The sequence below is a fragment of the Symphalangus syndactylus genome, chromosome 7 (assembly GCF_028878055.3).
Source record: "Symphalangus syndactylus isolate Jambi chromosome 7, NHGRI_mSymSyn1-v2.1_pri, whole genome shotgun sequence".
NCBI lineage: Eukaryota > Metazoa > Chordata > Mammalia > Primates > Hylobatidae > Symphalangus > Symphalangus syndactylus.
The window spans coordinates 38197428-38212433 of NC_072429.2; the positions used below are offsets into that span (position 1 = coordinate 38197428).

Consider the following 15006-nt stretch of genomic DNA (forward strand, 5'->3'; position numbering starts at 1 on the left):
AATCATTAAAGAGGATTTCAGAAGGGTATGCTCACCTGGACAGATTGCACTCCATCCTTGCAGTGTCTCCTGAACTGCTCCCCAGGAATCGTCTTCATCAGAATCACTGGGGCATTTATGATTCAAAAATGCTTTGAATGTGGCAGTGCCTGAATCTACAGTTTTCCATGTGATTTTTAGATATACTAATGTTTGAGAACCACTGTTGTCAACAGCATAATTCTGTAAGATTCAAAATGCTAGTTGTTAATTTAGATGAAATGCAAATTTTGATTTGACCTGCTCCAAATTCCAGACCTCTGAAATCAGTAATGACAAAAACCTTCAGGCATTTTCAGGCTCAGCCTTCAGAGGCTTATCCTATAGAGAAGAGGAATAAATTCTGTAGCCACATCCCAAAGTAGGGGAGATGGGCCACTAGGTGCACAGCTGCCTTTGTGAAGAAGCAGAGTAGGAAATATCTACCCTCCAATGACTGGGACACAGGAAAGCTGGAATCCACCTTATTACAACAGCTGGTTAACATCATACCGTGAACTCATTGAGCACCTGCTTTGTGAATATTCATTTTCTATTTTTAAATTTTACATCAACCTTGTGAGGTTGTTGGTATGTTTATCTCCATTATACAGATGAGGCTGCTGAGGCTAAGAAAAGTCAAGTAATTTGCCCAAGGTCATATTGGTAATTAGTAGAACTAGGACAGATTCCAGGGTTGTGGTTTGAATCAGGGGTTGGCAAACTATCTGGCCCACTGCCTGTTTTTGTGTGGCTTGCAAGCTAAAAAAAAAGATGTTTACATTTTTAAATTGTTCAAAAAAATCAAAAGGAGAATAATATTTTGTGACAAGTGTAAATTATATAAAATTCAAATTTCTATGTCCATATATTTAGTTTTATTGGAACACAGCCATGCCCATCATTTATGTTTTGTTAATGGCTGTTTCATACTATACAGCAGAGTTGAGTAGTTGTGACAGTGACCTTATGCTCTTGAAAGCCTAAAATATTTGGTAAATAGCCATTTATAGAAAAAAGTGCCACCTCCCACTTTAAACCATTATGCCTGCATTTCTCAAACTTCAGCCATTTGAATTCTACTCCTTCGTGATTCTTGCCACCTTTTCATACCATCTGGAACATTAACTGCATGACATTTTTCTTTAGATCAATTAATTTTCCTTAAATAAATTTATTTTATAAAGAAACAAAAATGAAAGTGAAAACCAGTACCAACTGCAAGAAATAGAAGATAACTGTAAAAACAAATACAATATACCAAGAACAATGTATTCATATTAGATTTCAGCTAAATAGCTGGAACAGACAATGTGGTTGTTGCTTCATTTCCCTGCAGATCCCCTGATCATTTCTCTGTAAGCCATCAGACTTCCAATGATGGACCTGAAACATTTTCGGAGGGCCGCTCTCAGTCTACTGGAATCCCCTTTGCACACAAGCACAATAAATTGGAGGTGCCTGAGAATCCAAGTTCCACTGTGGATAGCTCTAACCAACAAATTGTGGGTACGGGAGTATCCACATCCCACCTTCCTACCCCCTTCTCTGGGAGAATTCTGAGGCATATGTTTTACACCGTTTCCCAAAGCTTCCCTGTGAGATTAAGCTTCAGTGGCTTAATAACACACATCTTACTGTGTCTTATTCCATTTTTTATATTATTATTCCCCTATCAGTGTACTGGCACCTGCCAAATTAACAATGTGCATTTAGTCCTTATCATGAAATCTGCTTCTTGGGGTCCCAACTAAGACAATAGTGTTTCCAGCAAAAAAAAAAAAAAAAAAAAAAAATTGTGAGCTTGAGACCTATTCTTCCCTTAAAAAGAGAGACTAGGAAATAACAGGAGGGTTTTCGTAGATAAAGTAGCACCTATTTGAATCCTTTTAGTCAACATAAACAACAGTAACTAAAACAGAAAATGAAAAGGGAGTACATTTTTTACCATACGATCTGATGAGTACTTAATGCTCTAGATACCTACTGCATAAGAGCATATGCTTTGCCCAGGGGGATGTGAACCACACTTGGAGAATTGCTGTTTTGCCGTGGTGGTTCTCAAAGAGTGGTCCCTGAACCACTAGCAACAGTAATATCTGTGAATTTGTTAAAATGTAGATTCTTCATTCTAAATCTACTACATCAGGAACTTGGGGTAGGGTCCGGGCTTTTTGTTTTTGCAAGCCTCCAGGTGATTCTTATGCATGCCTAAACTTGAGAACCATTGCTCTGCAATAAATGGCCTCTTAGTTCTGTTCTCGTTGCATTCCTGGATTTCCTCAGAATTCAGAATCATCCAAGATTTGTTCCTTTCCCTCAAACGTGACTATCTGGTGGCTTTCTGGCTGCTAAGCCTCCTACTGAGGTGGATCCTTTCACTTGCCAAGACACACAGATCAATAATTGGACAGCACTGATGATTGAAATGATCTACCTCACAGTCAGTCTCAAACTCCTCGTGAGCCTTGCACCCATTTCTCCTCTGGAGCCACAAAGACAAAGCTAATTATTCCTTCTCTAACTATCAAGTAGAACTTTCCGATGATGCCATGCCATTTATTCTCAGGTGCTTGCTGATCACGTACTATATCTCTTTTCTCATAGAATTTGTGGTCAAATAGCAAGTGAAATGTTAATCAAGTGATTCCAAAAGCACATAAATTAATGACTGAATCTTCTCCTTTTTTCCCACAAAATTCCCAGATTCACACTTAATTGGTCCTGTTTTCTTGGGATCTCATTGTATTCTTTGGGGAAAAAAAGTCTCTGCCTTTGGGAAAAAAAAAAAACCTGATTTCTAGAAACACTAGATATATCCCATTCAGCACAACATGAAATGGAAGTGTATGTTACCCCTTTATTTTTCCTGTAATCCATTCCTTTTAACAAAAGGTAGGTTGGGTATTTTAATCCTTTTGAATATCCTTTTGTTGCTTAAGGGCTGTTTTATATAATAGTTTTTTGACAAAGGTGCTAAACTTACCAGCTGTGATATGTTTATTTACCCAGCTGAGAAACGTGTATTTACTTTTAAAAAAGTTAAAAACATTTTGCATCCTAATTGTACGTATCAGTATAGGTGTATTCCAATTATAACGGAATTGGTGTCTGTATTGGATATTCAGTTATGCAAATGAAATGGCTAGAAACTTTTTATTTAGGACTAAATCTTTCTAAATGACTTAGTTCAAATGACGTTTTTACTACCAGCGCTAATAAGATCCAGCATGTGAAACACAGGCTTCTTTTTTGTTTAATCGTTTGTTCACATTTTCACCTGTACACTGCAATTTAGAGCTCTAGGTAAACAATATGTTTTTTTTGGTGAGGGACTAATTTATAGGCAGAAATTCTTTTAAAGAGAATGTATCAGCTGATTAAGGTTAAAAAAAAATTTCCAGGACAGCATCCTATAAATTCTGAATGTTTCCCATAAAACAAATTCCAAGTAAATAGCCAAGGAGAGGATTCTTTTCTTCCATTTAGTGAGAGTATTTTCTCTGTTGCAAGTTTTCAGATGATTCGATGATTTTTTTCATGCTGAAGGTCAAGAGAGTTTGGAGTACTAGGAAATCACGATCATCATGGAATTTGTAAGACTGTTTGTGGGTTGCTTGCTTGTGTGATCCTGATGGGATTGTGTGTTTTAGTGCATATGGCTGGTAGTAGGTTATAGCAGTGAGGTGACAAAGCCAACAACAAGCCTTTGGATAGGTAATTCTTATGCAATATCTGGCCTTACACATTTCTCTTACTTTTATTCTACCTATGGAATGTATTTGAGACATTCTACAAGTTTCCTGTAACTTTAGGGAAGTTCTAATTACTTGACATTTCTCCCTTGGGTTCATCCTCTGCCCCATTCCATTCTGCAGTTGGGAAAATTGAGATCATGAATAGTGAATAGACTTGCTTAAGAATAAGACAGTAGCAGGGTCAGGTGGAGGGCCTAGGTCCAGTGACTCCCCCTCCAGTGGGCCATAATCAGTTATTCCATTATGTCAGGCTCCCACCCTTGATTTGGCTATTAACATAATAGTGTTTTACTTACTCCTGACACTTGTCCCAAAAGAAGGGTATTGGGATATGTCGTTTGATGTAGAAATTTAACCCACGTAGGCATACTCTATAAAGAAACGTGGTCAATCCCAGCATAGTTATGCATGAATATCCATCCATGCAACCAAAACCAGAGAAAACAAAACAAAGCAGAGCAAAGCAAGCTGAGGTTATGACATAGCTCCAGGTTTGCAGATGTTGGCACTGTACCAAACTACATCGATATTTCATTCCAATAGGTGGCGGCTGTTCACATGTGAACCCTGTGCTCACACTTCTTATAATAGAGATGCAACTACACACCTTCTGTTAACCATTAACGACTGTTCCACAGCAATATTTCAGAGAATTCTGAATCGAAAACAAGGGTAAAGATGGGATGCACTTACCTTTGGGGTTTGCCCTTAAAAGTTGTAAAGCCAGAAAACCAAGGGTTGGAATGGTATTGAGTGGCATAAATAAGATAAGCTCTTCCTCCTCCTCCTAGTCTTATAAGGAAAAATCAGATTCTGAATATATCCATCAAGAAAAAGAAGCTCAAGGGAATCTGATAGAATTATATGTTGCTGCAATTTTACTTTTATGATGGATAAAATGTTTTCAGTAATTCCAGTGGTTTGAGCTTGTCATGCATGGTCTTGAGAGACTATTGAGACATGCATTTGTACCTCACATTGGTAGAAGAGTTTGCTTGACTCCTCGCCCATCCCTTTTCCAGAACTTGCCATGATCTTTTTCCGGTGATCTAGGACTGTTTCTCCGAAGGGGATTAGTATGGAGGGTATCATTTCTTGTCCCTTAGTCCAGATGGTAGGGTACAGCGTTACTGTCGTTAAAACACACTCACACCACCACACACATACACACCAGGTCTTAATGGATTTGAACTGGCAGAATTTTTAGAAGTGACACAACTTGTACCTGAGCATAGGAGATGCTCTGAGTTGATTGTGTTTTTAATTAGCTAGGCAGTGTTTTGTGAAGGAGCCAGAAATATAAGTATTCAAGATAAAAGCACTGGTTCCTTCCACATCCCCCTCACCCTATGCAATCTTCCCAGCAAGAGATGTTCCTATAATCATGGCTCTGATTAGTTCTCCCTGGTGAGTCCTGCAGAAAATAGTCGGGCATAATCAATTAATCAAATTAGGATAGGTACTAATCATCATCTCCTCCTTCCTCTGTTCCTTTCTCTCTGACAAAATGCATGCTATCTCACTGGTTTGTTAAAAGGCAATCATTTTAAATTTGCTCATTGGGTTTCAGTGCAAAAAATGTAACAATGTATATGCTATGAATATATAAGATTTTCCTTGTGTTGTAACATTTTCATATGCAGTTTTAATGATACAAACTTTAGGTTTTAATGGCTTTTAAAGCTGAAACTACCCAGCTTTTCTTCCTTTTAATCTGTAAAACAATACAATATTGATTTTATTGTATATTACTCAGCATTCATTTGCTTGCTGACTGAAACACAACTCAAACTGGCTTAAGGAGGAAAAAAGAATTTGTTGGCTCTAGTAATTAGGACATTCAAGTGTAAAATTATCTTAAGACATTGCTGGATCTTAAGCCTCAAATTATGTAGTCAGGACACTGGCATTCCCTGTGTTGCGGCTCTGCCTTCCTTTGGGTTAGTTTTCTTCTCAGACAGGCTCCTCACAGGGGTGGCAATGATGGCCACCAACAGCTTCAAACTGTCTGACATCAGAGGAAAGATAGAGTCTTTCTAGCAAAAATTCTAGGCCTGGCTTTCCCTGGTCCAGCCAGTAAGCTAAGGGATTCTTGTTGCCAGGAATGGACTATTCTGATTGACCAGCCCTGCTTATGTGTTCATCATTGGAGCTAGGGATTGGAGAAGGGAAGGGGTGGTTCCAGTAAGGAAAATCAAGACATTATTCTCAGAGAAAGATGAAATAGATGGATGGATAGCAGAAAATTATAGTAAATGTTCACTTTCATCAGGATACTCTGTTGCTCCAGTGGGAGGACGTATAATAAGATGACGAGAATGATGTAAGCTAAAGCTTGAGTTTTGGAATACATAGCCCTGAATTCTATTCCCAGATTGGTCAAGTGCTGCTGTGTATGACTTTGGCAATTCAATTAACCTCTCTGACCCTCAGTCTCTTCATCTGTAGGTTGGAGGTTGGACTGGGAGGTTGGACTCAAAGGTTGGAGGAGGAGAAAAAGGGCAATGTCTGGTACTTATTAACACGTACTAAAGGGTAACTAATTAAGATATAACACTTTTGCGATTCTTTAAATTACAGTATTCTATTCTGGGATGGTCCCCTTCCTCCCAGTGTGAAAGTCAGAAACTCCTAAGCCTCAGTTTTCTCATTTGCAAAACTAATGAACCACTTAGTTGACTCAATAAATATCTATGATGAGGACACAATACACCAGGCATTTCTCTAGGGCACTGAGGATGTCACAGTGATCAAGACAGTGTCCTATGTCCTCTTGAAATTCATATTCTAGTGAGCAAGACAGATCACAAATAAAGAAGCAATTGACTATATGTATATATATATATATATATATATATATATATATATATATATATATATACTGGGAAGAAAAAAATAGAACAGAGAAAGAGGATAGACATTTTTAGAAAATGGGGTGTGAAATTGTAGTTAGGTGTTGAGAGAAGACCTGTCTGAGGAAGTGATATTTGAGCGGCACCCCTAAGGAAGTGAGAGAGTAATCTACATGGTCACATTCCAGGGAAAAGAGACAAAGTGAAAAGTCCCTGAGATGGGAACCTACAGTTATGGCCCAGGAAAGCAGCAAAACCAGTGAGCTGGTGGGTGGGGAAGGGGAGGGGCATGGCTACAGTTGAGTTTGGAGAAGAGCGGGGGCCAGATCTTGTAAGGTCTGGTGAGCTATGATAAGGAGTTTGGATTGTATTCTAAGTGTGATAGGAAGCCACTAGAATTTTATGCAAGCAGGAAATGACCTGACTTACATTTAAAAAATATCATTCTGGCAAGAGACAGATTGGGGGTGTGGGTGAGTAATTCAGAGAAAGAAATTGGTGGCTTGGACCCAGGTGCTGGGTCCAGAGGTGATGAGAAGGGTCGGGTGTAGGAATAATTTTCTTTCTTTCTTTTGCTTTTTTTCTTTCTTTCTTTTTCCTGAGACAGGGTCTCACTTTGTCACCCAGGCTGGAGTACAGTAGCGTGATCAGCGTGATCTTGGCTCACAGCAGCCTCAACCTCCTGGGCTCAGGCGATCCTCCCACCTCAGCCCCCCAGGTAGCTGGAACTACAGGCATATGTCACCACGCCCATCTAATTTTTTGTAGAGATGGGGTTTTGCCATGTTGCCCAGGCTGGTCTCAAACTCCTGGGCTCAAGCGATCCACTCACCTAGGCCTCCCAAAGTGTTGGGATTATAGGCATGAGCCACCGCTCCTGGCCGGAATCATTTTCAAAGTAGAGAGAATGAGTTTGCTGATGGTTTGGTCTTAGGGTATGAGAAGAAGTTTTTTTGGTCTGAATCACTGGGTAAATGGTGGGCCATTTACTGAGATGGAGAACACTGGAGGAGAGCAGGTTTTTGTATTGGAGATGAGAAAGGAAGAGTTTAGTTTGAAATGCTTTTTAGTCTCCATTTTGAGATGCTGGATGGGCACTGTCTACACCTGGGAAAGTCTCAATGTAGGGATAAAATTTCGGGAGTCTACAGTGAATAGTATTGTAATTGTACTGTGTTTTCAGCCGCCAGATGGATGTGATCCTCTCAGGAAAAAATTTAGATAGACAAGGAAAGAGGATTGAGCCCTGTCACTTCAATAGTTAGGGCTTTGTACTTGTATATTTCCAGCAAAATATTATTCTACATTCAAAATATAAAACAGATAGATGTGGACAGAGCTACTTTGCTTCAGATTAGGGGAGAGGGCTCAGAGTCCTGCAGGTGGAGCCTTCCCCATGCCTGCCCCAGGCGCAGAAATGCCCATGGGAGCTCCTGTTAAGTTTGGAGGATCTCAGAAACAAACATCGAAAAACACAGAGAGTCGAGGTCCTTTCCTTATCTAGTGATCTGCCATTCTCTTCCTGGCTGCCAGCCACATCTGTTTAGCTCACCCTGGCCAAGGTGTCCAAGGGCCCAGGCTGAGTTTCATGGTTCTGTTATGTAGATAAACAGATTTCCAGGTTCTTCTTGGTAAGATTCAATTAGAAAACTAGCAAACAGAACTATAGAATATCAGAGCTAGGAGTGAACTCAGAGATTATTTTTTTCCAATCTCTTCTCTTTACTGAGAAGTGAATGATGATGCTCAGAAAGAAAAGGGACTTGCTCATGGTGACCCTGGAAGAGACAGCTGGACCCTGCCCCTACACTCACTGATTCATCGTGCTGTGGAACAGATGTGATGAAGATACAAAAATTCTTTGCAAAAATGGAACTGAACAATTAGTAAAGAGGGTTGATTTTGTGGAGATCAGTAAATGCCCATCCATTAAAGAGCATGAGGTCTTCTGAGGGTCTGTGATAGAGGAAATCTCCTTTGATTGGGAATTCTTAGCCTGGGGTTCTTGGATGGGCCTGGGATTCCTGGATTCCTGGATTCCTGAGTTCAAGGAATCATGGACTCTCTAGAAAGTGTGCATGTGTGTGCATGCATATCTATTTTTTTCTGGGCAGACAGTTCTCAAGAGTCTACTAGATTCTCAAAAGAATCTGTGATTTCCTACCCTTAAAATGATTTAAACATTTTTTTTAAATCCTCATAGGAACAAAATGGCCATTTTGGGCAATATACTATTTTAAGCATAAGAATGTAGCTACCTATCTTCACTAGTTACTGTCCTAATGCAGATCATAAAAATAAGCCATGTTTCTGGGAAGAACAAAAATAACAATAAATGGAGCAAAAAGAAGCACCCATATGTTTTAATCACAAAGCGATCAGTAGGATGTAAATAAACCTTTTGTGACACGCGGCTGTACCATACCTCAATATGCCAAAAGCTTTTTACTTTAGTATTGGTTTATTAAATATTTCTACAGAACAAGTCATAATAGGAAGCAATAATTATTTGAGTTTTTTAAAACAAGGACTTGTATTTGTCAATGCTACTTTCTTTTATAACATCTTTTTACTTCCCCCATTTTAGGACCCTGTGGGCATTGAAATCCAACTCACTCATGCTTATTTCCTGTAATGGACAAACTTGATGCTAATGTGAGGTATGTTACCTTTCTGTACATATTGTGTTGTAAACTGTGAACATTTCTGCTATGAAGACTCTAAAAATCTGTTGTTGTAGAGTTATAAAGTTAATGGATGTGGATTTTCTTTGATGTTTCATATATTATCATGTTCATGGTACTGTTTGATTATTAGTGTTTTGTCATTTCTGTTTAAATGAAAAACGTAATATGGCTGTAAACATTTCCAGCTTCCTATACTAAAAGTCTGCATTATGGAGATGATGTTTGAAAATAGATATTCATCTCTGTAATAGGAAGAAAGATGTATTTAAGTAGGGGTAAAAATAGCTTAAGAATATCTATCTGTACATCTAAAGTTGAGACAAATTCATGTTGCTTTTTATAGCAGGTTCTAGTTTGTCCACTTCTTTTCTCAACTAGGTTATTATATTATGTGACATAATGGTTGCATGGTATAGTTACATAAAGCTAAATGGTTTTTATTTGGTTTTGATTTGTTTTCCTGTAATTTTCTGAAAGCCTTGGAGATGAAATAATAGTCTGACTGTTAGGGAAGATTTTCTTTTCGAAAAGATTGCTTTATTTGGCACAATCAAATAGTACAAAGAAAAGTGTATTCAATAAGGCCTAAATGTTATGAACTGGCATTTGAGGCTGAGAATTATCCATAGATATCAGTAGCTGGAATACATCCTAAAAAATACATTTTTGCTGTAATCACAAGAACTTTTTCATTCACTTGGGACCTCTAGAAAAGTATATTTCAGGTATAGATCAGGGGCCTTGTGCCTTTGTGTTTGACATAGTAGAAAACTATCACAAAAGGAGTTGTCAAATATCTTGACAGAAACTCTAGTGTAATAGGACTTGAGTTGCCAAGATGTACTATCACCCCAACCAGGGAATTTCTTGAGGGTAGAATGTGTTTCATGATCCCTGGCAAAATCCCTGGTACATGGTGGGTATTTAATAAAGTGATGTTGATCAGTTTGTCATTATAATATATATATTTCAAATAAGGTTGTGTTCTAATACATATAGATATACAAAAAGACTGAATTTTTAGCAATAAAACATTTTACACTCTCAATAAAAGTGTGTGGACTTTGTTATTTCCCAGATGTACTGACTTGGTCAGAGTTTTAGGACTTTAACATAGATTATTTAGGCTGGTGCCAGACCTGGTGCCAGGTCTTTAATTTTTCTCTAAAAGTTTCTGAAATTATTTGCCCAGAGAAAGCAGAGAATCTCAGTTTTGTTTTTGTTAATTAAAAGGCCAGAGTGAGCAATATCAATGGTGACACATTATAAAATTGTTTTAAATTTCAGACACTGTATCAAACTGGATCAGTTGGTTAAAATGTACTTTTGGGGGAATAATTCAGATATTATGAGCTGTAACATTTCTAGCTTTTAAACATTTATTTATAGCAGCATTAGATTATAACAGCAGAATACAATTTGATTAAATGGACATTAGCCATTCTCCTGGGTGCTGTGGAACAATAGTGCAGGATACAAGATAATATCACGCCCCAGAATCTTGTCTCTGGACCATCCTCTCTGTCAGTTTTGTAACCAGATCCCATCAACATATGTTTCTCCTCACCCACTCCCCCTCTCTATCCACAATATTAATAACAGGCAAATGCCACAGACTTTCCACTCATGTCCTCTCAGTACAGCCTCTGAATGTTCATAATAAAAGATGTTTTTAGGCTCACATTTACCAAATTGTGATGCATGAATTGTTAGGAATACGTAATGAATTTAGGTGGTATGCCAACAATATTTTTATTTTAAAATTAAATGTTTATTTTGAGATTACCTCCTTCGGATGAGTAATATTATTTTGCCACTTATAATAGTGAAAAATATTTCCTTATATGATTAATTTATTTAAAATGTAAATGTAGGTTTGTTTTTAAAAATATGCATTTTTATATTAATTAATAAAGGAATGTTAAAAAATTCACAAGGGTATTATGCAAATGACTAAAGTCTAGACACCCTTGTTCTAGGTGTAATTAGCAAGAGGAAATTTTATTATTTTAAAAGCATGAACCAGAAATTCTTCTTTGATAAGGGATGTCCCCACTTGGAAAAGCGCCTACATAAGGTGAGAACTGAAAGGCCTGGGTTTCTAGCCCAGGAAAAGAATCCTTTTTACTTGCTCTGAAGATAGAAGAAAATGAATGGAAAAGGGAGGAGTTTGGAAGAGAGATGATTCAGAGAAGGAGAATCTGGGCTCTGTTTGGGAAGGGGCAAAACATTAGTTGTAAGGGGCTTTGAGAGTACAGTTGCATATCTTTTTTTTTTTTTCTTTAATGTGGTGTGTGTGCTGACTTCTCAAAGGACTCATTCCTTCAGGAAAATTTTCTAGCTTGGCTATGAATGTTTCTTTTGTTGAATGTGTGAGCTCAGCATGGGCTATAAACTGGTATTATCCCATTTAATTTTTAAAGCAGTCCTACAAGCTCCATATCATTATTATCCCTATTTTACAATGTGTGTCAACTAAGACACAAGGAGGCTAAATAACTTGCTCAAGGTCATAAAACTGCATTGCCTTCTTTTATATGATATTTTATTTCAATACATATGTGCATGTGAATGTGCGTGTGTGGGTCTATGTATACTCTGCTGAGATGTCTGACATTCCTGTGTTGGTAAATGTGGTTTGAAAGAGAGGATGCCCGTGTGAGAATGGACACCCAAAAGGAACAGGATGGCAGGAGACTATAAATGCCCTGGAGAGATTTCAGAAATCTGAGAGAAGGCTTTAGACTTCCACAAGCTGTAGAATTGAGGGGCTCCAGTCAATTTTCCCCAGATGTCAAGAGACAGAGAGGTCCTAGTTGACATTTTCTATTAAATAAAATGTCTTACAGTTAAGTATTTTGTCCGGCCATACTGATCACTTCATTTTTTGTTTGTTTGGCGTCATTTAATTGAGTTTTCTTATTCAGCTTGGTCCTTGCTACGATGTGTCTGTCAGCATCCTTGACTAAAAACATCAGAAACTAACTCTGGCTAACATAATCAAAGGTAATTTGGGAGTAGTTACAGCGTACAAGCTCAAAGAATTACTATGAAAAATGCTGGAGGACCAGGATTAGACATAAAAAAGAACTTTGGGAGTTCCAGGAAAGTTAGAAAATGGAATCATGGCCAACCACAGGAAGAAGTCAGTAGATTGCCTTTATGTCTTTACTATAAAATAATTAAGCACCTACACTTCGTGTCAGAAAGAGGGAGACAATTTCCTGGGCTTAAGGATTTCACTGTGTAGTTAGATGACAATCACTGAACTAAAGTATGTAATATGATGATAAAAGAATTCTAATAGTAAGATACATACAGTGAGCTATGTTCTCTGTGAACTATAAGGTAAGACTAAAGAAACTAGGTCTTGATTTTAGCAATATGAGAAGCATTATAAGCATTTTCCTCTTAAGAGTCTCCATGGCAGAGAAAGCAGTTGATGCAGGATGGATTGAATCATGATGAAAAGCTGGCAGTGAATCAGGCCCTGGTTGGGGAGGCAAGTTCCTGATGAGTCCTGTCCCTTGGTAAATAGTGTCAGCCAACTTAGCAGTCAACAGGCGGCTCTTTCCAGACAGACCGACACCCACCTGATCTGTTTTATTGGTCTGTTTTTTCCTCCTCAAGGCTCCGGAGGAGGCAGCTGCATTTTTTTTTTTTTTTTTTTTTTTTTTGAAGGGGTGAAGAAAGAAAAATGGAAACACTGGCTTTGATGATTTTGCAGCAGATACCCTGTAGAACATCTTTGGCTTGTATTTGGGGAATGAGCCTTGCTGGTGCCTCACCCTACTTAATTCTGCCCTAAAACACTTAATGCCTGACTTCAGAGACAGCCATGCTTTTGATGTTTAACTACCAGATTCTCCCCGCTGACATGTGGTTTTCCTCAGTTGATGCGTGATCCCTAAATGCAGCCCATGTTTCTGTCTCTTTTTTCTTGCTTTTTATTACAATTTGAAAGTTTCTGCTTTCTAAGAAATTTTTTCAATCAATTTCTTTTTAAGTTCCAGAGAGTACAATGTTCAAACAGGAGATAAACAGGTGAAGGAAAGTCCATATGTATATAAACTTGCACTTTGAGGTTTCTCAAGATAATGCCTCCAGATTTTGAGCAGAGAAAAAGTTTATTTTATATCTTGGTTCTTTTTAACGGTAGTTTCCTCCTACCCTTGACTCACCTCCCTGCCCCATGCGCTCTCTACCCTCTTGCTTCACTGCCCCTGCAGTCCCTGGGGCTTCTTTCTTCTCTAATAAGAACAACCTCGTTTAAGGATCTGCTTCTTCTCTACAAGATAACCGTTGTGCTTTCTTATTAATGTTTCTCATTAGCAACCAAAAAAGCATCTTATAGGATTATGAATCATACAAATGGTAGCATTTTCTGCCCTTTGCTAGGGTTTCTAGGAAACTGAGAGACAAATTTATAATCACCTCTAATAAGTGTAGAAGATCTCTAGGTATGTACAATGGCGCTAACATGCCTTTATTATATTTTCCAACCCTTTTGATCTCTTCATCTTGTTTCCTTTGCTTTTTAAATAATGTATTGATCGTTTTTGTAAGCCACTTTAAGGATGTAAAGGAAGAAGGAGGAAAGTGAGAAAGAAATCAAAGAAGGAAGAATTTTCCAGGGAAATAATCTTTCTTTTTTATTCCTTTGGTAGGCTTGATGTTAGGTACTAGGGAGCCACTAAATATTTTTTAACTGAAGATCAAACTGGCAAGCTTTTATACACAACACAGAAAATCTAAGTAAATACCAAAAGTTGAATAATTTAAATATAAAATACATAATCTTTATATAAAAGCCGTCACCTGCTATACACATGCGACAACATTAATTAAAAACCATAACAAAAGTGAGTAGTTGGCTTCAAATTAATTACCTGGTTGCTTTAATTCTGTCATGACACCAAGTTGCAATTCATTACTTTAGATCAAGAAATTAAATGTATTGGATATCAATGTAACTACAAGAATGAATTGAAATTTTCCAATCTTAGCAAACAGAAAAAGATAGAAATTTTTTAAATAGGAAAGTTTATTTTGGGTTTGATTAATACCGGTAAAAATACACATTATGTTTCACTAAAGCCTGAAATGAAATGGTAATTTTTAATGCTGACTATTCTAAAGTCTTGAAATAATTTGTAGAATTTTAAAAATCAATGTGTGTTAGTCGTTTGCCCTAAAGATTTATCGATGTGGAATTGATTTGGAACTGGAGTTAATTCATGTTTGTAACCTGGCAGTCAGAATTGTGAACATGTGCAACTTTAAGGCATTTAGGTGTTTTGCAGGAAATCTCTCTTCAGGCTCTGAAATTGCGACATTCATTAGCATATAAGGAGAAAGTGAGTGGGTACCATTTAAAAGGGGTTATTTTTATGTTGCTTTAGAAATGTAAATGAGAATAATACTCAACTTCACTGCTTGACTGACAAAAAATGATGATTATTCAGTAAGTACTTTGATTAGATCAGGAGCACAGTGAATATGAGCTGGGACTCATCCTGTTGAAAACCCCTGTGCCACCTGGGGTTACGGGGGACCTCAAGCTAGAGACATCACAAACTACCAGAAGGAAGAAGACACATTTATATTTTGAAAGCAATGGTCTCTTGCAATGTGTGAAATTTTCTGGTTGTGGAATTAAGCTAGTAATCTTCTACAGATATGTGATCCTAT

At 37.7% G+C, this 15006-nt stretch overlaps 1 protein-coding gene across 3 annotated transcripts in view; it reads left to right on the plus strand.

Moving 5' to 3' along the window:
- HTR4 (5-hydroxytryptamine receptor 4) overlaps positions 1–15006 on the plus strand; it is a 200525-nt gene that overhangs the window by 8532 nt on the left and 176987 nt on the right. For all 3 annotated transcript variants that reach the window (XM_063643230.1, XM_063643231.1, XM_063643229.1), the window contains exon 2: positions 9216–9288. In XM_063643230.1, coding sequence (XP_063499300.1) covers positions 9263–9288 — 26 coding nt within the window. In that variant the 5' untranslated portion in view covers positions 9216–9262. The remainder of the gene's footprint in view (positions 1–9215; positions 9289–15006) is intronic.